Here is a 22,128-nt window from a genome sequence, read left to right on the forward strand (position 1 = left end):
TAAGGGGTCAAGGACTCGCTTTGCATTCAGAAGGGTCTAGTACAGGCATCCCCAAACTGCGGCCCTCCAGATGTTTTGGCCTGCAACTCCCATGATCCCTAGCTAACAGGACCAGTGGTCAGGGATGATGGGAATTGTAGTCCAAAAACATCTGGAGGGTCGAAGTTTGGGGATGCCTGGTCTAGTAGGCAGGTAACCAAAGACCATTCTGTGCCATAGCTGTCAAGTTCTCCCTTTTTTAAAGGGAAATTCCCTTATGCTGAATAGGCTTCCTCGTGAGAAAAGGGAAAACTTGACAGCTATGTTCTGTGCTCGATGAGGCAGTGGCAGGCAGTTCCTTAGGCTCACATTATCATTTTTCTTTTCTTTTCCAGGTAGCTATTATGGCCTCCCATACGGCGCTGGGAAGGGACCTTATGGCGGTGAGTTCTCTTGGTCTCAAGTGCCTAGCTTGTGGCCTGGGGGAGGTGGGGAGGGGCTGAGAGAAACAAATGCATTTGGGGGGCTGAAAGTGCATGGATCTGTGTTTGGGGTGGGCTACTCCACTGGGTACCACAGTGAGACTGGCTGTGCAGGCACCTCAGTGCTACAGATTTCAACGAGTCGGTTTGAAACCTGTTTCACTCTCGCGGCTTTTGTGTAGGACTGCGCTTTTTGAGGGGGGATTTTGAACCCCCTTAGGAAACTCCGTCAGTTGCCATTCAAAACTACAATCCCATAGCATGGGCGTAGCCAGGATCAAAACTAGGGGGGGGCAAGGGGAGGGGCCAAGGCACGGAAGGGGAGGGGCCACAAAGTGGGCGGGAACAGCGAACTCGCGCTCCGCCGGGCTGTGCCCCTCCCTAGCAGCAGGGCTGGTGGGCGGAGGCGGAGCCCAGCCCAGCGGAGCGCGAGTTCGGCGTTCCCGCCCACCGCGCCGCGCTCCCTGGTTCCCCGCCGCGCTTGGCCTTGCCTGAGGGCGCGCCGGGGAGCTGGAGGGAGGGTGCGGCGCGGTGCGGCGGGAATGGCGAACTCGCGCTCCGCCGGGCTGTGCTCCGCCTCTGCCCACCAGCCCTGCTTCTAGAGTAGGGCAGCTGCCCTAACTTGCCGCATGGTGGGTACGCCCTTGTCCCATAGGCATCCCTGGATTGAGAAGCAGAGTTGCTGCTGGCCCCAATATCTCAGTGTAGACGCCTGGTTCTTTGCATCAATCAGAAAGAGGAGGGGACTGTACCACATCACTCTGAAGCAGTCTGGGGATAGGCAAAAGCACAACAAAAGGCCTCTGACCCTTAGAACCCCCGTCACCAACCCCCGGCCAATTTCCTCTGGGCTTTGCATTGTGCGGTTCCTGTCCCCTGAAGACTTGACTTCTCAGACTTTATGGAACTTGCAGAAAAAGACAGGGAGACTACGCGACCAGAAAGAAGATACGGTGGAGGAAGTTTAAAGTTTATATGAAAAAATATTGTAATATATGGAAATTTTGAATTCTTAGAGGAGGAGAGTAGGCTTTCGGTATAAAGGTAGAGTGTGGTACTGTATAGAATCTAGATTTTTTTTGTTTTTGTTATATGGAAAAGCAATAGGTTAATGGTATATTTTATTTAAATGTTGAAGGATATGTGAAAAATCAAACTGCTAAAGGTGAGTTAAAATGAAACTCGGAAGGAGGAGACCGAGGGAAGTCATTTAACATTGTTAAAGAAAGTTAGAAGAGAAACAAGAATCTTTTTATGTTTTTTTGTTTTTGTTTTTTTGCATTTTATGTTTTTATTTGTGTAGGTTTGCATTTGTTGTTTGTCTGAAAAGGAATTAAAATTAATTTTTTTAAAAAATGAAGACTTGACTTCTCTTTGTGATTCTAGGTGTTGGGCCAGGCGGAGTGTACGGTGGTGCCGGAGGGAAGGCCGGTTACCCAACAGGAACAGGTAAGCGGGTTGTGCTAGCACACAACACCAGCAAAGAATGACACCCCCCCCCAGAGTCTTTGACCCCTTGGCTGACCCCTCTGTTGCTCTGCACAGACAGAAATCAACACATGCTTAGCCAACCTGGTGCTTCCAGATGTTGTTGAACTACAACTCCCAGAGACCCAGCCAGCCTAGCCGGGCTACCTGGGACTGATGGGAGTTGGAGTCCAAAATGGCCCTGCTGATTGAGGCTGATGGAGTCCAACAACTGCCCCAGGTTGCCAAAAGCTACTTGGTTTGGATCCTTGATGTCCGAAGCCAGTAAGTCAGGATACCTGTGCTTTGTGTCCTGAAGATTCTAGCAACGTGGCCACATCGCTGAAGCTCTTTATGTTCTTTTTGCAGGCGTGGGAGCTCAGGTAGCCGCTGCAAAAGCTGCTGCAAAATATGGTGAGTGACACCATGCTGGAGGAGCCCACATGTAGCCATGCTCTGAAGCCTGGGCTCTGGTTGGCCTTCATTCACTCCTCTTTCTTTCTTTCTTTCTCCAAAGGTGCTGGAGCTGTGCCCGGGGCAGTCGGAGTCCCTGGCGCTGGGACTCTTGGAGGAGGCTTGGTGCCCGGCGCTGGTGTCCCAGGAGCAATAGGTAAATGACCTTGGATGGGTAATTGGCAAACAGTTTTGCAAGGTTAATAGTCAATGCCTTTGGAGGGGTAATAGATAAGCATCTTTTAATGGGCAATAGTAAACGCCTTTAAAGGGGCAATAGTAAACACATTGGTATGTACAGTATGTATGTATGTATGTATGTATGTATGTACAGTATGTGGGTTTGTTTTTCTTTCTTTCTTTTTCTTTCTTTAAATAATTTTATTTTGACAAAGTAATAATCATAAATAAATAAGAATAAGAATATGCACCCCGCCACCACCGAGACCTTTCCATTGTAACTATCCAACCTCCCGAAATTTCAACACCTCTTGCAGTGGTTTGAGCCCTTTCCATTTTAGCAGTACAAATCCTACAAACACCCTCCATATCTCCTCAAAACCATTTCTCCTGCATATTCCCCGTCTTACTTTAATGGCACATGTTGATTTATCATTAATAGCTATATCCCACACCTCTTTATACCATTCTTCCATTTTATATTCCGCTTGCCCCTTCCACTTCCTAGCTATCATAATTCGTACAGCTGTCAATAAATTTGGGAGCAAGTCCTTCATAGCCTGCGATCCTTCTTTTCTTTGTTTTTCTAAGTCACTTTGAGTTGCCCCAGCAAGAAAAAGCAACTAATAAATTTAATTATTATTAATAATAATAAATAAATAAATGATATAGATAATGATAAATGCACTAGGTGAGTGCCTTTGCCGCCATTGTGACCAAAAGATTCTGCAGTTGTGCTCTTCAAAAATAAGCCCATCCAGGTAGGCCAGGTGAAAGGAATGGCTCTCAGTTTCTCTCACCCTTTTTCACCGCAGGTGGAGGTGGACCGGCGGCAGCAGCAGCAGCAGCCAAAGCAGCGGCCAAAGCGGCAGCTTACGGTGAGCTGTTTACCCAATTGATCAATAAAACAGTCCAGAAATCACAGGATTTCTGCAGTGCTTAAAACAAACAGAAGCCGTACGGGTAGAAATGCAAGTTCCATCGATAGGTACAGTAGAGCTTACTGAGAATGCCTGCTGAAGTCAAAAGGTCTTTGCCAAGTGCCTGAAATTAAACGGGGAGGAGGAGGGGGCTTGCCTGATCTTAGCTCCACAGAGTCGGTTCCGCAATCCTGAGGCTGATATGGAGAATGTGGCTCTCTATGAAAGTCGTTCTCCCTCTCTCCTAACACTAGAACCCACAGGCATCCATGTGGGAAGATTCAAGACAGAGAAAAGAAAGTCCTTCTTCACGCAGCGCAGAGTTAAACTATGGAACTCGCTTCCGCAGGAGGCAGTGATGGCCCAAACTGAATGGCGTTTTTTAAAAAGATCGGACAAATTCGTGGAGGAGAGAGATATCAACGGCTACTAGCCAGGGTGGCTCTGTCCACAGTAAGAGGCAATATGCCTCTGAATAATGCCAGAGGTTGGGAGTCAGAAGTGGGGAGAGTTGCCGTGGCACTCAAGTCCTGCTTATGGGCTTCCCTTTGGGACATCTGGTGGGCCACTGTGTCAGCATCATGCCAGGCTATGTTGGGCCACTGAGGAGTCCAACAGGCTCTACTTATGTTCTTATAGATATGAGCCAGGCATCTGAGCCAAGGGGGAACACTAAGAGAGAACCCTTTCCCCCAAGATCTCAGTGACTGGGCAAGGATATATGGAACCAGGTGGTCTTTAGAGTATCAGGTGGAATCAGGTGGTCTTTAGAGTATCAGGTGGAATCAGGTGGTCTTTAGAGTACCCCCCATCGTTCAGCCTGGACATTGAGGTCTAGCTCCAAGGGCCTTCTGGCGGTTCCCTCACTGCAAGAAGTGAGGTTACAGGGAACCAGGCAGAGGGCCTTCTCAGTAGTGGCACCCGCCCTGTGGAACGCCCTCCCACCAGATGTCAAAGAGAAAAACAACTACCAGACTTTTAGCAGTTTTAATGTCTTGTTGGAAGCCGCCCAGAGTGGTTAGGGAAACCCAGCCAGATGGGTGGGGTATAAATAATAAATTGTTGTTGTTATTTTTGGTGTTGTTGTTGTTGTTGTTATCTAAATTGTTGAGGGCCTTTTAATTTAATCGGGACTCTTTGAATTTTGCCTGGTAGCATATTAGTGGCCAGTGCAAAATTGATAGGGGAAGGAGTGGGGGGAAGGGTACTTAACCCTCCCCCCATCTGCCATCTCACCCACTGTACTCTCTGTCTGCTTTTGTGAACTAACAGCAGGAAACTCTCCTTCCTTAGAGGCTTTGAAACAAAGCATGGATGGCCACCTGTGATTTCTGCATTGCAGGGGGGTGGACTAGATGACCCTCAGAGTTCCTTCCATCTCTCTCTCATCTTTCTATAAAGCATACATCTGAGGAAAAGCAAGTGTGTGGGGTGGGGTGGGGTGGACAAAGGTGAGATAGCAGGGGGAGGAATTGAAAAAAGGGGCAAGGATTTCAATCAGGGCCGGATTTAGGTTTGATGAGGCCCCGAGCAACTGAAGGTAATGGGACCCTTTATATGTCCAGCTGTCCTTTGTCAACAACAAATTGTCATGGTTTTTTTGTGCTATATGATAATTTATGGACCTGATAGGTATCTAAAGCCATTTGCACATAACCAAATACGTATTTTATCATAAAATACATATTTTATGTAGGCACTCTATATATAGAAATGAGCAAACCAGTGATATTTTAGGGAGCAGGCTAGCAGGTGGGGCCCATTACTTACGTCATAGGAGCCTACACAACACAAAACACTGTTGCTGTATGTAGGCTTTATTTTATTTGTTTTTTATCTTATATTTTGGAAATGCACATCCAGGGTTTTTTTTGCTTTACATTTTTTTGGGGCCCCCAAGAGAGTGGGGCCCTAAGCTATAGCTTGTTTAGCTTATACATACCGGTAAACCCGGCACTGATTTCAACGCTCCCCACCCTTCGCTCCAGATTGCATCTCTTTCCCCCTGCTCTTTAAGAGGCCTGCCAAAGCCCGGATCCCCAAACCCAGATTTTCAAGCTGTGCCCTCGTGTTTTCTAATGGAAATTTCATTCCTGCCACCCAACGCCTTCTTGCATTTGGATTCGTGAATCCAGTTTGGATTTGGGGCGGGCGAGAAATCTTGCCCCAATTGCACAGAAGCAAGGAGAAGTGCAATATCAAGTATGGATCCATGCCAGTGCTTCTTGAGTGCTGAGAATAAGATCTGATTTGGGGGGTGGGAAGGGGGGATCTTCTGGACAGACTCCAGCTCCATAGGGGTGAGCTCAGCCAGGCTGGAGCCCCAACACACACACACACACACACACACACACACACACACACACACACACACTTTCTTGGAGTCCTTAGTAACTCTTTCCCCTGCCTCAAGCATTGCACACCCAGCTGCACCTGATCTGCTCCGGAGAGCGAGAGCGGCCTGGCTATTGCATTGAACTTGCATTTCCTGGGATTGTCCCAGAACGCCATCTGGTTTTGATTGGAAGCAGGCGGCCAGCGGGGAGCTGTGCAATTTTGGGATTGAAGAAAAGCCACAGTCGAATCAGGTTTCGCTGGAGTGTGTCTGCAAGCAAGAGAGGGGGAGAGAGAATGTACTCCGTTTCCAGTTTTTGCTGTGCTTAGTAACCTTCCGCCCTGCGATTGGTTAAGAGAGCGAGGGTGCCAGAGCTTCATGGATCATCTCTATCCACACCACATTGGAGCTCATTGTGGGCCCCAAAGCAGGATGCAGGGAGGGAACTTCCAGCGTTGAAGTTGGGGCACTTTAGATGCTGGAGTAACTCGTCTTCACAGCAAGACCACAGACCAAAATCCAGTGTTCATTTCTAGTCACCTCACCTCAAGAAGTATAATAATAATAATAATAATAATAATAATAATAATAATAATAATAATAATTTATTGTCTATACCCCGCCCATCTGGCTGGGTTCCCCCAGCCATTCTGGGTGGCTTCCAACAAAACATTAAAATACAGAAATCAAACATTAAAAGCTTCCCTAAACAGGGCTGCCTTGAGATGCCTTCTAAAGGTCTGGTAATTGTTGCTCTCTTTGACCTCTGGTGGGAGGGCATTCCACAGGGTGGGTGCCACTACCGAGAAGGCCCTCTGCCTGGTTCCCTGTAACTTGGCTTCTCGTAGCGAGGGAACCGCCAGAAGGCCCTCGGAACTGGACCTCAGTGTCCGGGCAGAACGATGGGGGTGGAGACGCTCCTTCAGGTATACTGGACCAAGGCCGTTTAGGGCTTTAAAGGTCAGCACCAACACTTTGAATTGTGCTCGGAAACGTACTGTAGAGTTGGAAAAGGTTGAGGAAAGGGCAACTGGGGATGGAGCGAATCCCCTATGAAGAACGGTTTCAGCGCTTGGGACTTTTTAATTTAGAGAAACGGCGAGTAAGAGGCGACATGATAGAGGTCTCTAAAATCATGAAAGGCGTGGAGAGAGTAGTCAGAGAAAAGTCCCCCCCCCCAATAATAACATTGGAACTCCAATGAATCTGAATGTCAGAAGATTCGGGACAAGATTAAGGAAGTCCTTCTCACAACGCAAAATTAACCTGTGGAACTCCCTCCCACAGGAGGAGGCAGTGGTGGCCACCAACTTGGAGGGCTTGAAAAGAGGAGCGGACCAATTCATGGAGGAGGAGAGGGCTATTGATGGCTACTAGCCAGGATGGCTCTGCTCCATAGCAAGAGGCAACAATGCTCCTGAATTCCAGTTGCTGGAAACAAAGGAGGAGAGAGGGCTCTTGTGCTCGAATCCTGCTTGCAGGTCTCCCATAATGAACATCAGGTTGGCCATTGTGAGAACAGGGTGCTGGACTGGATGGGCTCTTGGCTCAATCCAGCTGGGCACTTATTATGTTCTTGTGCTATGTTGAGCCTTGCATTTGCCTAATTCCAAGGCATTGTCCTCATATCGAGGGGCTTTGGCAGAGAGCAACTTATGACAGCCCTGAAGTGGCAGCTACTCCCTGTTTGTTTTTAGCCCAGAGGTGGGTGGTGGTGGTTTGGATTCCCAGCCATCCCATCCCCCTGTGAAGCACCCCTTGAGGTTGAAACAGAGGCTGGTTCAGCCTGAGTCTATCTCTCAACTTCATTCTGAAGCATTGCACTCCATTGACCTGGGTGCAGAAATGTGGCGGATTTAAATACTGTATGTTAAAACTGATGCATATGCAAATACGTTTTTGCTCACAAGTCCTGAGTTAGAATGTGTATGAACTGTTTATGCTGTAATCTTTTTTTGCAGAGGTGGGGTACGGGAGAGATAGGCTGCTCCCCTTCCATAGCTACTACAGTGAAATTTTAGATTACCCCATTGATTCCTTATGGGTACATACATTCCCGAAGGAGTTGGAGATGGGAGTGTCTACTGAAGCCAGAAGTTCAGGCTGCATGGTATTCCACATGCTTTTAGCTCCATGGCCCAAGCAGAGTTTGGGAGGTGGATCCCACAAAAGAGGGAAGCTGCCCTCTAGTGGATCAGTCTGGCTACAACACCCATGTGATTCTAGGGGTGTTTGCACTGCTGATGGCAGGTGGGGGGTGGTGGTCCTCAATTTAAGGCAAGATTAACCCTTCACCTTCCATATAGCCAGAACTGTTGAGGTGGTGGTGGGAATCACAATTTGTTGTGGAGCAGCAAAAAGCCCTCGTGTCACATATAGATAATCCTATGAAAGGGGATGCCCATTGGGCTGCTTTGGCTATTTAAAATGTTGGGGTGTAAACTAAAATACGGCACTGATGTACTCTTTCATGGCCATTCATCCACTTTAAGCCTCAGTGGGATTTGCATCTGGGGAGGCATGAGAAGGTTTGCTGTATATCTTAGACACACACACCCCTTCGAATTAAGTCCTACTGAACTGCATGAATGTTGGGTGCGACTTGCATGGGTTAAAACAGATAGGGACCTCCACATTCCCAAACTTTCCCTGTATGCATGTTTAACCCTCCAACATTTCTTAGATGAAAATAGGGACATTCTATTCTACATCAAGAGGCTTCTCCCGTGTTTGATCTCCCGCGCTCATATATTTCACATACACATCGACATCGGTCACCTTGAGACAATTGCAACCTTTAAGCTTAGCCTACCTCACAGGAAAGTAAAAAAAAATGCGTAAGGGAAGGGTTCGTGTACAACAGCTTCAACAGATCAATGGAATGGAATAGAATTGTAGCTGGAGGAGAGGAAAATGGAAAACAGGGATATTCCATGATCAAATCAGAAAGTGGGATGGCTTCTCTCATTCCGGGACTGTCCCTGGAAAATTGGGACACTTGGAGGGTATGCAGTAGTTCCCAAACTTTTTCAGGGCTTGCCTCTTTGGTTCCATAAACTCACCTCCAGTGCCCTCTACAGTATTCTGTAAAAAAAACCACATGATTCAGAACAGTGGTTTGCATGAGCCCCTAAGAAATATAATAAAACAACGAAAGAATCACAATTAAACATGCCTTTATTCAAAATCCAATTGAAAGTTATTTAGTTTAATTAATTCAACAAAATGGATTTATTTTATCCAGGGTGCAACTCCCCAACACCATTCCAGAGGCCAGCTGTGTTTCTGGCATTTTTTTTTACTCTCCTCTCCTCTCTCTTACCCCAGGTGGCCGAGTGCCAGGAACGGGCATCGGTGGCGTTGGTGTCCCGGGGGTCGGGCCAGGTGGCGTAGTTCCTGGTGCCACACCTGGTGTGGTTGGAGTCGGCCCAGGAGGAACTGGGGTAGGAGGTAAGTGTCACAGAAGATTGGTGGGGGGACAGATGAGGAAGGTGAAGCCAAATTGAAGGGATTTGATTCTGTTTGCACATTTGTAATCTGTTTTTTCATGACTTATGAAACACAGACCCCCCCCCCATCCTTTAAAATTGGCATTCCTCTGGCATTTGCGGTCCATTTCTTCAGCCGAGTTACATGTACAAAAATGCACAGACCAGAATAACTGTGCGTATGAATTATTATTTGTAATTCATTTCCTGCTCTTCACCCTAAGGTCCCAGGGCAGGCTATAGCATTAAAACACCATGTCAAAAGCGATTCTAAAGAATTATAAGCGTACCTGCTTTGCCTCCTATTTCTGAGACCTATCTTCCTGTTTTCTCTTTGGCAGGAGTGAGTCCCGCCGCAGCAGCAAAAGCAGCAAAATATGGTAAGATCCTGAGTTGCTGAGTCACAGTTTTCAAAGGGGTTTGAGATGGTGGGCATGGAGAGATCCTGACTCAAGTAGAGTCCATAGCACTGGGCACACCATGCAACCCCCTTAACATCCTTGTGCCCATTTCGAGTTCTCAGAGGCGAAGAATAGGTGGGAGATCCGCTTGGGTCACCAGTGAAATACCACTTACTCGTTGTTGTTTTCGCTTACCCAGCAATGGGGAGGGGAGCCTTTCTTCCAGCAACGATCTTCCACTGCAGCCAGCCCGAAACAGATCCAAATAATTGGTGTCATCCAAAACCTCCTGGAATAATAGAATTGTAGATTTGGAAGGGGCTCTCAGGGTCATCTTAGTCCAGCCCCCTGCAAGAGTTAAGGAGTCGAGACATCGCCACTCACTCTTGCCCCAGAATGGCAAATTCAGTCCCTGGCAGGACTCACCCAAATTGGCTAGATCCAGGCCGGGTTTCTTCTGAAGGGGCCAAACGACGACCTCCTGTAAGGGAGCTGCACGGTCCCTCAAAGAGGCAGTAGCCACCTCCGGGGTCTATATTGTGGATCTTTGGGTGCTTTTAATGGTGGGGATCTGATGAGCGGGTTGGAACTGGCCTGGCTCTCAGATGCATTTCTTCTGCTTCAGGTCTTATTCCTGGCGCTGGCGTTGGTGGAGTTCCTGGCGCTGGTGTTGGTGGAATTCCTGGCGCTGGCATTGGTGGGGTTCCTGGGGCTGGTGTTGGAGGAGTTCCTGGTGCTGGAGTTGGTGTTCCAGGTGCGTTTACATGAGAAGGTTACAACATGGGACCAGTTTACCTGCAAGATCACTTTGATTTGCAGAACCGGCATTGTTGCAGGGCCACATCATACCCGTTACGCGTTTGCAAGAAAATTCATTTTTAGCATGGCAGCACCAACACTTGGGAACTCCCTGCCTTTTGACACAAGGCAAGCGCCTTGACTGCACTCTTTTCAGTGCCTGCTAAAAACATCTTTTGTCCAAGCACGCCTATGCAGACATGTAGAAATCTGCTGGGTCTTTTAATCTGTTTTTTTAGTTTATTGCAGATGTTATCCTCTGAATTTTCAAAAGAGTTGTAGGGTGTTGGTAAAAAAATTTTTTTAAAAAAAATTCATTTTTGTAATGTATATAAAACAGAACAATTATATCGAGAGATGAAAATTGAAAGTAGAAACTACAAGACAGATACACAGAATGAGTACAGTTGCACACGGGTTTTTTTTGGGGGGGGGGAGCTAGTCACAAGTAAAGAATATCAGTATTATCTGATAGCATAGTTCCAGATTTCTGATGAGGGCTGCCTTAAAAATGATGGTTTCACTGTATATATAATAAAGAAATGGCAAATCATATTAAAAGCACCTGGGCATGCTAGCCCCTGTGGAAATCTACAATATGCGTAATTTGCGTCCAGTATAAGATTTTGGGTCGTCGTCCTCGTCCCCGCATTGCTATTCCTATTCAAGCTGCCAAGGTCATATATAAGACCAATTCTTTTGGCAATATATCTACATTGGTATCATCAGAAATATCCAGCAACTTAAAGAGTTGCTTTTACCGATAATTCTGTTGTTTGACTCGCTTTGTAAATCACTTTAGGGTTTTGTTTTTAAAACCAAGCAGTGCATAAATGAAACAAACAAGGTAGCTCCAGGAGTGCATGGGTGCCGTGGCTGGCTAGCCCCTTGACTCATTTTTGTCTCTGCCAACAGGAGCTGGAGTGTCAGCAGCAGCGGCGGCAAAGGCAGCGGCAAAGGCAGCCGCCTACGGTAAGCTGAGCATCCTTCTCCTCTCCCAACAGCATTGAGGCTGTCGACCAAAGACAGGAAGGAATGGAAAGATCTCTTTAGGGAAACAGAACATGGGCTTGACCGTTTAAGAAAATCAGGCGATTATAAAGCAGCACTCCGGACAGAACACCTGATGCCACTTAATATATTATGGAAAACCCATAAAGTCTAGAGCAGGAGCAAGGAAGTTTTTTCAGCCCTTCTGTTTCAGGAAACTTTGGGGGAGGGGGGAACGACGTATGCCAGAGACAGGCAGGGTCAGAGGCAAAGGTTTCAATCTGTTTTAGTCTGTTGTGTGTGTGTTTTTTTGTCTATTATTATTTTAACTTTTTGAAACCCGTAATTTCCTTAGAGATAATTTTACTGTTTTTCCTTTTTTGTACGCCATTTTTGTTTTTGTTTAGTTTTTTTTTTTTTGCAATCAAACGGTGTATAAATCTTACGAAATAAGTGAATAAATAGAAATGGGCAGAGCAACACATGTAGATTTTTGCTTTGCACATCAGGCTAGTTTCTACACATTCTCACACAGCCCTCTCTGTCCTCCTTGTGGGGGGCAAGCAAAGATACATTGCCAAGGACCCACTCCAGCCAGGCAAAAAGCTTTCGAGGAGAGGAGGGTAGGAAGACCCTGCTAACCATGCCAGGCTAGACAAAGCCGGGAGCAGCAGGTCTTGGTGGATACACAGAATTGTAGAATTCCAAGTGAACCACAGGGGCCATCTAGTCCAACCCCCTACAAGGCAGCAATCACAGCTCAGGAATCCCTGATAGGCCGCCATCCAACCTCTGCTTAAAAACCTCTCCAGTGCGTCAGAGTTCATCCCCTTCCAAGGGAGTCTGTTCCACTGTCAAACAGCTCTAACCCTCAGGAAGTTTTCCCTAATGCTGAGTCAGAATCACCTTTCTTATCATTCGAATCCATTGGTTCAGGACCTCCCCTCTAGAGCAGCAGAAAACAAGCTGGCTCCATCTCCCAGGAGGCAGCACTACTTCAGGTATTTGAAGGTTTGTGGCAAATGGCTCGCCTGACCTCTTGTTTGTCATCTCCTGCAGGGGCTGGTGTGGTGCCTGGTTATGGGGCCATTGGTGGTGTGGCACCTGGTGGAGTCGCACCTGGTGGAGTCGGACCCGGTGGTGGGTTAGGTAGGTTCCCCCCCCCACCCTTTGTGGGAAGTCAACGCCTTCTCAAGGCAACAGAGCGGCTCGTCCCGAAACCTTGGCCTTTGCAATAACTTGGAGGCTGCTGCTGCTGCTCTGTGGAACGGCATCCCCTTCGAGATGCGGCAGATACCTGCTCTCTGCATTTCCTAAAGACAATGGGAGATGTGAGGCAGTTGGGGGGGGAAGGTTCCTGGCAGGCTTTCACAGCTGGATGAAAAGGGTCTCTACTATGAGTGCGCACCACCCACTGCTCAAAAGCAACCAGGGTAATGGAAGGATGGGAGGAGAATGGTAGATGGGCTGGGCTGGGCTGGGGGAGAGCTTTGGCCAAGGTGGTCAACCACTGCTATCAGACCTGGTGCGGGTGGTCCTACTGACACCTCTCTCTTTCTCTCTCTCTCAATTCTCAGTGCCAGGAAGCCCCCTGGCCGCTCAAGCAGCAGCAAAAGCAGCCGCCAAGGCAGCCAAATATGGTAAGGAGGGCCACTGTGGTGTGTAGTGGCTACACCTGGGAGACGAGGGTTCAAACCCCCAGTTGGTAATGGAAGCTCACTGGGTGACCTTGGGGCCAGCCACAATCTCTCAGCCTGATCTGCCTCACTGGGTTGTTCGTGGGGATTAAATGAGAAGGGAAAGAACCGTGAAAGCCACTTTGAACTCCTTGCAGGAAAGGTGAGATTTTAATGTAGCAAATAAATAAATATCAAGACTTCCAACCAGTGCAGGAGATAAGGATGACAAAGGAGATGCGGATCAGTTTTTCTTTAGCCTTGCAAAATAGCAGCTTGTGCACAAACGTAAATTTCCATGACGCTCTTGGATTCCTGTCGTAAAAAACACTGACACTCTGGAGACACAGACAGACACGCCAGTGGAGGCTGGTCTATTAGGATGAAGAGGCATAGCTGCCAAGTTATCCCTTTTTTACAGGGATTTTCCCTTATGCTGAATAGGCTTCCTCGCGAGAAAAGCGAAAACTTGGCAGCTATGTGAAGAGGGCGCTGCCCCACTGCCCTCAGCCAGCCCCCACCCTGCCTGCCTTCTTCAATTACAACCACTCCATCGGGTGGCTCTGCCTATCAGCTTCCTCCTCCTCCTCCTTCTCCTCATCCATGTTGCCCCTTGTAGGGAGGAGGAGGAGGAGGAGGAGAAAACCAGGCATTGGCTCCACCCGCCATTGGCTCTAGCGCCACCTACTGGTAGGCTCCCTGCCTTCTGCCCTACCTATCCTGATGGACACCACTGAGGCAGGCCCTTCCCCTTTTGGATGATGTAGCCTCATTCCAAGAAGACACAGAAAACATCGGTGGGAATGCAACTGGCGTTAGGAAGTGAGCGGGCCGAGCGGGGAGCCTGCAATACCGTCTCCTAGTTTTGATCTAAATGATCTGAGGGCTTTGGCCCCACCCAGGTGCTGTTCTCTGGGTGTGGTGGAGCTCAGGACCATTTCCCCAAAGTGTGCCTTGCCCCAACAGGAGCAGGAAGAGGCATCGGTGGCGTTGGTGGTGTTGGTGGCGTTGGTGGCGTCGGCGGCGTCGGCGGCGGTGTTGGCGGTGTTGGCATTGGCGGTGGTAAGCAGCCCTTAAGTACCAGCAACTTAGAATTTTATCTTATTTTATTTGGGGCAAGGAGATTTCCAGGTGGCTCCATGCAGGGCAGAAGCTTCCTGAGCAGTTCACAACACAAAATGAACGTGAGCCAACCCAGAGACATGCTCGTGGGAAACCAAAATAATGATGAGGATTTTAAAAATGAAAACAAATTTCTTTCCTCAGCAGCAGCAACCCCGGTTTAGATAGCTGCACACAATTGCTGCTTTTAACTTTTTAAAGCAATGCATACTAGCTGACTGCACATCTCAGGTTGTGTCAGGGACTGGGTGGATGAGGAAGGGTGTTGGAAGCCACTTGCCCCAGAGCCCCCAAGGAAGGCACAGAAGAAGATGCCTTAGGTCCTGGATCCTGGTGGCAGGATACTGGCCCCATCTCAGAGGAAGGAACAAACTGGGAGGTACTAGAAGCAGGAAGCTTGAGGTATCGTGAAAAGGCAGAAGCAGGCTGGTGGCCCAGCACAGGGCAGGGGGGTGAGGTTTCCAGTTTGGCTGAAGGCTACGGCAGAGGCGAGCCAGACCCTGAATCTCTCCCACAGCTCCATCGTGACAACCTCTCTGCTGATGGCTCTCTGGCCCCTATAATGTGAAGGATGTTACATATTGCTGAGCAACAGGCTAGGCAGGCACAGAGAGAGGCTCCTGGGGCTTGCTGTAGCAGAATATTACAAGGGAGGAACCCTGACTCGGAGAGCTAGATAGTGATGGAGGGGCTGCATGCCACTTCAAGCAACTTCTTCATGGGGTGTGGGTGCCTTTATGAGCCTCCTTGTATTTTTTTCCTTTCCCTAATAATGAAACTAACTGCACGTTAGCTCATGTCTACCCCTCTGACCTGTGAATGACCTGATCTTTTGGTCAGCCCCCTCACAAATTGCTGGAAACCACAGGAGGGGGGAGGGCTCTTGTGCTCAGATCCCTCTCGAGGGCTTCCCGTGGGGGCATCTGACTGGCCACTGTGGGAACAGGAAGCTGGGCTAGGTGGGCCTCTGGCCTGACCCAGCAAGGGTCGTCTTAGTTCTTATGTCATGGTGTCCCAATGGGTTTGGCCATAATCCTGACTCCTGTTCTTCCACTAGTGCCTGGAGGAGCAGCGGCAGCTAAAGCAGCAGCAAAGGCAGCTAAATACGGTGAGTCTCCATTGCGTCCATCCTGATCTCATAAAGGTAAAGGGACCCCTGACCATTAGGTCCAGTCGTGACCGACTTTGGGGTTGCAGCGCTCATCTCGCGTTATTGGCCAAGGGAGCCAGCGTTCAGCTTCCAGGTCATGTGGCCAGCATGACAAAGCCGCTTCTGGCGAACCAGATCAGCACACGGAAACGCTGTTTACCTTCCCGCTGTAGCGGTACCTATTTATCTACTTGCACTTTGACGTGCTTTCAAACTGCTAGGTTGGCAGGAGCTGGGACCGAGCAACGGGAGCTCACCCCGTCGCGGGGATTCGAACCGCCGACCTTCTGATCGGCAAGCCCTAGGCTCAGTGGTTTAACCCACAGCGCCACCTGTGTCCCCTGCCTAATCCAGTTCTTCCCTGCCCCTCTGTCCCACTGCCCCATAGTGCCAGCCAGCGAGCTCTTTCCCAGATACAAAAACATGAGATCATCTCTGAAGCATCCCACATTGCCACGATTCAGATTGTTAACTTTCTGGGGCATGAGTTGTGTGCTCACTGTTCATTTAAAACACCTTCAGAACACATTCCCACCTGGAGAATCCTGAGAACTGTAGTTTGCCCCTCACAGAACTCCAGTTCCTCGCACCCTTAACAAAGCACAGTTCCTAGGTTTCTTGAACTGGCCCAATCATAATGGAGCAGATAATCATAGGATTATAAAGTTGGAAGGGGACCCCGAAGGACATTTGGTCCAATTTTGCCCCTAATTCCAATCTCTTTGTAGGTCGTGGTGCAGGTGTCTTTCCTGGTGGTGGAACAGGCGTCTTGCCAGGGGGCGGAACAGGCGTCTTGCCAGGGGGTGGCGTTGTGCCAGGTGTTCCTGGAGGAGGTAAGGGACCCCTCAGCTACTCCTCATCCTCAGATCTCGGGGAATTGGCACTGGAGAAGATTCCCAGTCCAGTTTTGCTGTGCACCAGAAGAGATCCCTGGGCATTGGGGCTCTGATCACAGATTGCTTCTCCTAATCTCACAGGAATCCCCCAAACTGGAGTGCAACCAGGGGCCAAGCCACCTAAATATGGTACGTATGAGTCCCTGTCAGGGAAAAGGGCACGATATAAGTAACAATAATTGTAATGATAGTACTGGAAGTTCTGCCTATCCACTCACCTGCCCACACCTCACCCAAAAAAACAAAAACGAAACATTCACAGGAGATCTAGCTACCTGTTGATAAAAGGAAGTCTTATCTTCACACAGCACAGAATTAAACTGTGGGACTCTCCACCACAACAAGAGGCAGTGATGGCCATCAAACTAGAGGGCTTTAGAAGAGGATTGGGTCAATTCATGGAGGAGGAGAGGGCTATGGATGGGTACAAGTCACGATGGCCATGCTCTGCCTCCACAGTTAGAGGCAGGAAAGCTTCCAGATACCAGTTGCTGGAAATCTTTGCAGGGAGCAGGGGAGAGGGCTCATGTGATCCTGCTTGCTGGTTTCCCATAAGAGGCATCTGGTTGGCCACTGTGAGAACGGGATGCTGGGCTGGATGGACCTGATCCGGCAGACTCTTCTTATGAGTTGAAGAACTGGGAGGACACGGAAAGTGTCTGGTCGGCAGTGGGGAGAAATGCCTTTGATAAGCCGAGACTCGTTTTTTCTCACCCCAACAGGTGTGCCGGGAGCTGGGCTGGGTGGCGTTGGTGTACCAGGTACGATGCGGCAGACCCAGGGGAGGGAGGGGAGAAGAGGGGCCTCCACGCTAGGCAGGACAAGATGGACAGCTCCATGGCTCATCCCTTGTCCTGGCTACACATCCGAAATCACTTGGGGGCTGGGCTGTGGGGCTTGGGAGCATTCCAGGCAGTCATAGGCTGAATAACTTCAGTATCCTCCATGTTCCTTTACTCTATGGGTCCTCCACAGATTATAGCTTATTTCTAACAAACCGTGAGGGTGGGTTTATGACTGAGCCACTTTTCCCGGCAGGCTTTGGTGGACGAGGAGGATATGGGGTCCCCGGCGCAGGTGGCATTGGAGCTGGAGGTGCGTAGAGATCGTTCAGCCAGAGCACTGGGAAGGAAACCCCCAGTGTTGTGCTCTGAATTTGGGGTGTGTGTGTGTGAGGGGACTTTGCAAGTTGTCTCGATGGCCTTACCCAACGGTGACCTCAGTGAGTTGACCCTCTGCTTTGTCATTGCTACCAGCCAGAGCCTGCAAGGAAGCAAGCAGTGGGATCTGCTAACTGTTGTAATTACACCCTGTTGTAGCTGCTCCCTATTTTAGCAACTCTTCGTTGTAGCTACTCCTCATCCTCTGACTCGGAGTACGAGTCAGAATTATGACAAAGCAGGAGGACGAAGCTCTCGTCATGGAGGATAAGATGAATATCAAAAGCTACTCCACGATTACCTCTTTTGGGGCAGCCCGTTGGCATTTTGTACTGGTACCTACGACACCTTTCTCGATATAGAAGTACCAGCACCACATTTTTCTTACCCCCCCCCAAAATAGTACAGGATATACCACAAATGTTACAGCCCCAATCTGCTTCCTATGGTCCTATTTCAGGGGGTCCTGCCTCCAGCTCCCCTAGCCTGTAGTGCCCATGCCCAGCCCCACCACTTCCTTGAGGTCAGCAGGCCGCAAGCCTGACTTCCAGGACGACCTTCTAATTCCCCCTCACGCTCTCTTGCACAGGGCTGGCGTACCCAGGAGCCGGTGGCAAACCTCCCAAACCAGGTATGGGCATAAAGGACAAATTTACCCTAATGAAGGTTCCCAGCCCCACGGGAAAAAAATTCATTTGGGATTGGATATTTGACAGAAGTCTTGGGATTTCATAGAAGGAACCCCCCCCCCAAAGCCTTCAGCTCCCCTAAGGATGCAACATTGAATCTGGACATGTAGATTTCAGACTTTCGGTGTATTGCGATATCGAACAGGGCGTTGCCACAGTTGTGCAATACACACCCCAATTTGACCTCCCTCAACAACATCTATTCTGATCAAATGTCTTCTTATTTCCATCACAGGTTATGGTGCCGGCATTCCACAAGTTGGTGAGTTGATGAACTAAGTTCCCTTTATTTTATAGATAGATAGATGATAGATAGATAGATAGATAGATTGTGTGTGTGTGTGTGTGTGTGTAAGAGAGAGAGAGAGAGAGAGAGAGAGAGAGAGAGAGAGAGAGAGAGAGAGAGAGAGAGAGAGAGAGAGAGAGAGAGAGAGAGAGAGAGATTATAGAACAAAGTTCAATAATGCTCTCACTGCGGGACAAATTTGGGTACAATAAAAATGCTAAGTCTTTAAAAAACACACACCTAAAATTACATTATTATGCTTTGTAGCCAAGATCATTAGACATCCAACATGCTTGCTTGTCAAGAAAAAAGAAAGCAAGGGAAATAAATAAATAAAAGAACAGGAGCAGCCTAGTGAGGCGAGAAACTCACAAAAACTGTAACGTACCGTGACTAGATTAAAAGGGGAAAATATCCTAATTCATATTGTCATTCAAAAAATGCTAAATCTAAATGATGTTAAATAGAGGTTAACTTCTTTTTATTTTAAGCACCTTTATCAGGGGTCACCAACCTTCTTATATATTTATATGTATTTCTATGATTATTTAATGCATTTATATGCCACACTTTTCTCCAAGGAGCTCAAGGTGGCTTACAAACAATAATTAAAAACAGATCTCAGAACTCATTTAGACGGGCAATTAAAATCCAGTTTGCCCTGGCAGCTACCCAGTTGGTCAGCATCGCCTGCCTCTCAGTTCCCAAAGGTCTGTCAAAGCAGGAAGACCTTATCCTGCTGGCGGAAGGATAACAAGGAGGGAGCCAGGCGGACCTCTCCTGGGTGGGGATCCCACAATCTGGGAGCAGCCACAGAAAAGGCTCCGTCTCTCGGTGCCTCTGATGTTGATGGGACCGAGAGAAGATGCTCACCCAAGGATCTGAGCCCCCAGGCTCAGAGCATCCTATCTTTCTGGTAGCCTAGATGGGTGGAAGAAGAAGAAGTGTGGAAACCTGTAAGGAGCGTCTCCACCCCCATCGTTCTGCCCAGACACTGAGGTCCAGCTCCGAGGGCCTTCTGGCGGTTCCCTCACTACGAGAAGCCAAGTTACAGGGAACCAGGCAGAGGGCCTTCTCGGTAGTGGCACCCACCCTGTGGAATGCCCTCCCACTAGAGGTCAAAGAGAACAACAATTACCAGACCTTTAGAAGGCATCTCAAGGCAGCCCTGTTTAGGGAAGCTTTTAATGTTTGATGGATTTCTGTATTTTAGTGTTTTGTTGGAAGCCGCCCAGAGTGGCTGGGGGAACCCGGCCAGATGGGCGGGGTATAAATAATAAATTATTATTATTATTATTATTATTATTATTATTATTATTATTAAGGGGTTGGACTAGACCCTTGAGGGTCCCTTCCAACTCTATAATTCTATGAACCAGGCTTGTGGAATTCCTGCCATATTGAAGCTTTTCTGACACTCTCTCTTTCTCCCCCACCCCCATCTTTTCTCCATTGTAGCGGGCGGAGCTGGATATGGTTATGGTTTGTCTCCTATTTACCCAGGTATGTTGATAGGGGGTGGGGTGGGGGTGAGTTCAGATCCTGAAAAACCCGGGTGCAGGAAGAAAGCAGTGCTGATGATGGATGACACCCACAAAGGAGCTAAAACAGGCCAGGGGAGAAGTCAATTTGGAGGCAAGCAGGTGGTCTTCAGTGGGGTCATCTCCCTCATAATGTATGCCTTACACCCTGTCACTGGTACCAGTTCATAAGAACTTAAGAATCTAAGAGCCTGTTGGATCAGGCCAGTGGCCCATCTAGTCCAGCATCCTGTCTTTACAGTGGCCAACCAGACGCCTGCGGGAAACCCTCAAGCAGGATCCAAGCGTAAGGTTCCTTGCTCCCACAGGAGGTAGTGATGGCCGCCAGCTTGGATGGCTTTGAAAGATGCTTGGTCCATTCATGGAGGGGGGAACTAACAATGGCTACTAGCCATGATGGCCATGTTCTGCCTCCATGGTTGGGGGCAGCAGAGCTTCTGAATATCAATTGCTGGAGACCACAGGAGGGGAGAGGGCTCTTGTGCTCAAATTCTGCTGTCATGGACTCGCTGGATGCAGAGGAGTGGTGCGAGGTGCCAGTGGGGGAACCCCCAAGGGAAGAAGTCTCAGAACCAGGGGGTTGGTGGTGGGTCAGAGGGAGAAGAGGGAGCAGATGAGGAGGAGGAGGTGTCAGGGGCTGAGGAGGTAACAGGGTTTAGTGAGCAGGAAGAGGCTGTGGCAGAGAGCAGTCCAGAGGCAGAGGCAGAAGCGGAGGCTGGGGAGGAGGAGGGCCAAGAGGCAGAGTGGAGACAGGCTGCTGAAGAAGCCAGGGAGTCTCCCCCTCCTGCTGCGACCAGCTCCCTTCCCCACTGGTTCCCCAGAACCAGAAGAGGTATGAAGAGGGCGGAGGAAATATGGGCAAGACGGCAAAGCCTCAGGTTGCTTGGAAAGAACTTAGGCAGCTGTGGGAAGGTGGGGACCTTCAGTCCTCACAACTGCCTCCTTGGGGCAAGCTCTATCAGGAACAGTTGCTGTGCTCACTAGGCCTGAGCTGTTTAGTTCCTTTGAATAAAGAGTTAACTTTACCTTGTGAGTTATGGCTGACTTGTTCCCTACTCCTGCCTTGACACCTGCTTGGGGGTTTCTCATATCAGGCATCTGGCTGGCCACTGTGAGAAGGAGATGCTGGACCAGATGGGCCCCCTTTGGCCTGATCCAGCTACAGGGCTCTTTGTATGTTCTTATGCTCAGGGATAGGAGTCCTATACTAATGATCTGAATACAAGGAAATATAACAAGATGCTTGGGTGTTTTCACTAGTCTAGCCATCTAGTCTAGCCTCCTGCAATGCATCAATTCCCCCTCTTCTCTTTCGCTGAGGCCCACTGTGACCTTTGCCAAGCACCCCTCACCCAAACACACACACGTAGTTCAGAATGTGGGGTGGGAGGGGGCTGCTGGCTGCTCTATGTGGCTAACCAGCTTTCCTGCCTGGTTTGGACTTGCAGGTGGAGTCCCTGGCCAGCTGGGCTATGGCGGTAAGTACAGTGCTTTCAGCTGGCTGGGTGGGGGATCGAGGGTGAACCCAGGAGAACTTGCCTGCCTTGAGTAACCTCACCGCATGTTTCTCCCCTGCTTCTCCACAGGCAAACCTCCCAAGCCGTACGGCTACAGAGGTAAGTCGCACCCCAACCCAGAAGCATTCCACTTTTGAACTGTTTCTGTCTTGTTCCAAGAGCCTCCAGGTTCAAAGGCAGTCTACCTCTTAGTGCCAGGCTCTAGCAATGGGGGGGGGAGAGAGAGAGAGAGAGCTTCTTCCCATCAGGCCTCACCTGCATGGGAAGGGTTTCACAGGCCTCCAGTGGGCCGCTAATTGGAACAGGAGGTCGAAGGGCAAATTCTCTTGGTCTGGCTGCTTTTGCAAAGGGTTGGGCGGGCCAGGAGAATGGCCACCAATCACGTTATGTTTGCGGACTTAAATGATGACAGCTAGTACCAACTGGTTCACTTGCCTGAATTCTGCCCCAAGTTGATAGTCAGCACACAAACAGACACAATTTGGGGTACTGTTTTCCAGTCCATTGGAATCTTCCACCATCACTACCTGTGAGCCACCCACGAAAAATGCCCCGTGTCACACAGTGTCCTCCCCCTGTTGTTGTATTTTATTTTAAT

At 49.0% G+C, this 22,128-nt stretch overlaps 1 protein-coding gene across 4 annotated transcripts in view; it reads left to right on the plus strand.

The window, feature by feature from the left end:
• Window positions 1–22,128, plus strand: part of ELN (elastin) — a 59,555-nt gene that overhangs the window by 36,514 nt on the left and 913 nt on the right. For all 4 annotated transcript variants that reach the window (XM_035139194.2, XM_060268537.1, XM_060268539.1 and 1 more), the window contains 22 exons: window positions 375–422; window positions 1,848–1,910; window positions 2,298–2,342; window positions 2,446–2,538; window positions 3,377–3,439; window positions 9,144–9,266; window positions 9,646–9,684; window positions 10,331–10,459; window positions 11,419–11,475; window positions 12,553–12,642; window positions 13,071–13,133; window positions 14,136–14,231; window positions 15,349–15,399; window positions 16,170–16,274; window positions 16,419–16,466; window positions 17,060–17,098; window positions 17,376–17,432; window positions 18,087–18,128; window positions 18,422–18,448; window positions 19,931–19,975; window positions 21,462–21,491; window positions 21,600–21,629. In XM_035139194.2, the coding sequence (XP_034995085.2) occupies window positions 375–422; window positions 1,848–1,910; window positions 2,298–2,342; window positions 2,446–2,538; window positions 3,377–3,439; window positions 9,144–9,266; window positions 9,646–9,684; window positions 10,331–10,459; window positions 11,419–11,475; window positions 12,553–12,642; window positions 13,071–13,133; window positions 14,136–14,231; window positions 15,349–15,399; window positions 16,170–16,274; window positions 16,419–16,466; window positions 17,060–17,098; window positions 17,376–17,432; window positions 18,087–18,128; window positions 18,422–18,448; window positions 19,931–19,975; window positions 21,462–21,491; window positions 21,600–21,629 (1,383 nt within the window). The remainder of the gene's footprint in view (window positions 1–374; window positions 423–1,847; window positions 1,911–2,297; window positions 2,343–2,445; window positions 2,539–3,376; window positions 3,440–9,143; window positions 9,267–9,645; window positions 9,685–10,330; window positions 10,460–11,418; window positions 11,476–12,552; window positions 12,643–13,070; window positions 13,134–14,135; window positions 14,232–15,348; window positions 15,400–16,169; window positions 16,275–16,418; window positions 16,467–17,059; window positions 17,099–17,375; window positions 17,433–18,086; window positions 18,129–18,421; window positions 18,449–19,930; window positions 19,976–21,461; window positions 21,492–21,599; window positions 21,630–22,128) is intronic.

The sequence above is a fragment of the Zootoca vivipara genome, chromosome 15, assembly GCF_963506605.1.
Source record: "Zootoca vivipara chromosome 15, rZooViv1.1, whole genome shotgun sequence".
Lineage (NCBI taxonomy): Eukaryota > Metazoa > Chordata > Lepidosauria > Squamata > Lacertidae > Zootoca > Zootoca vivipara.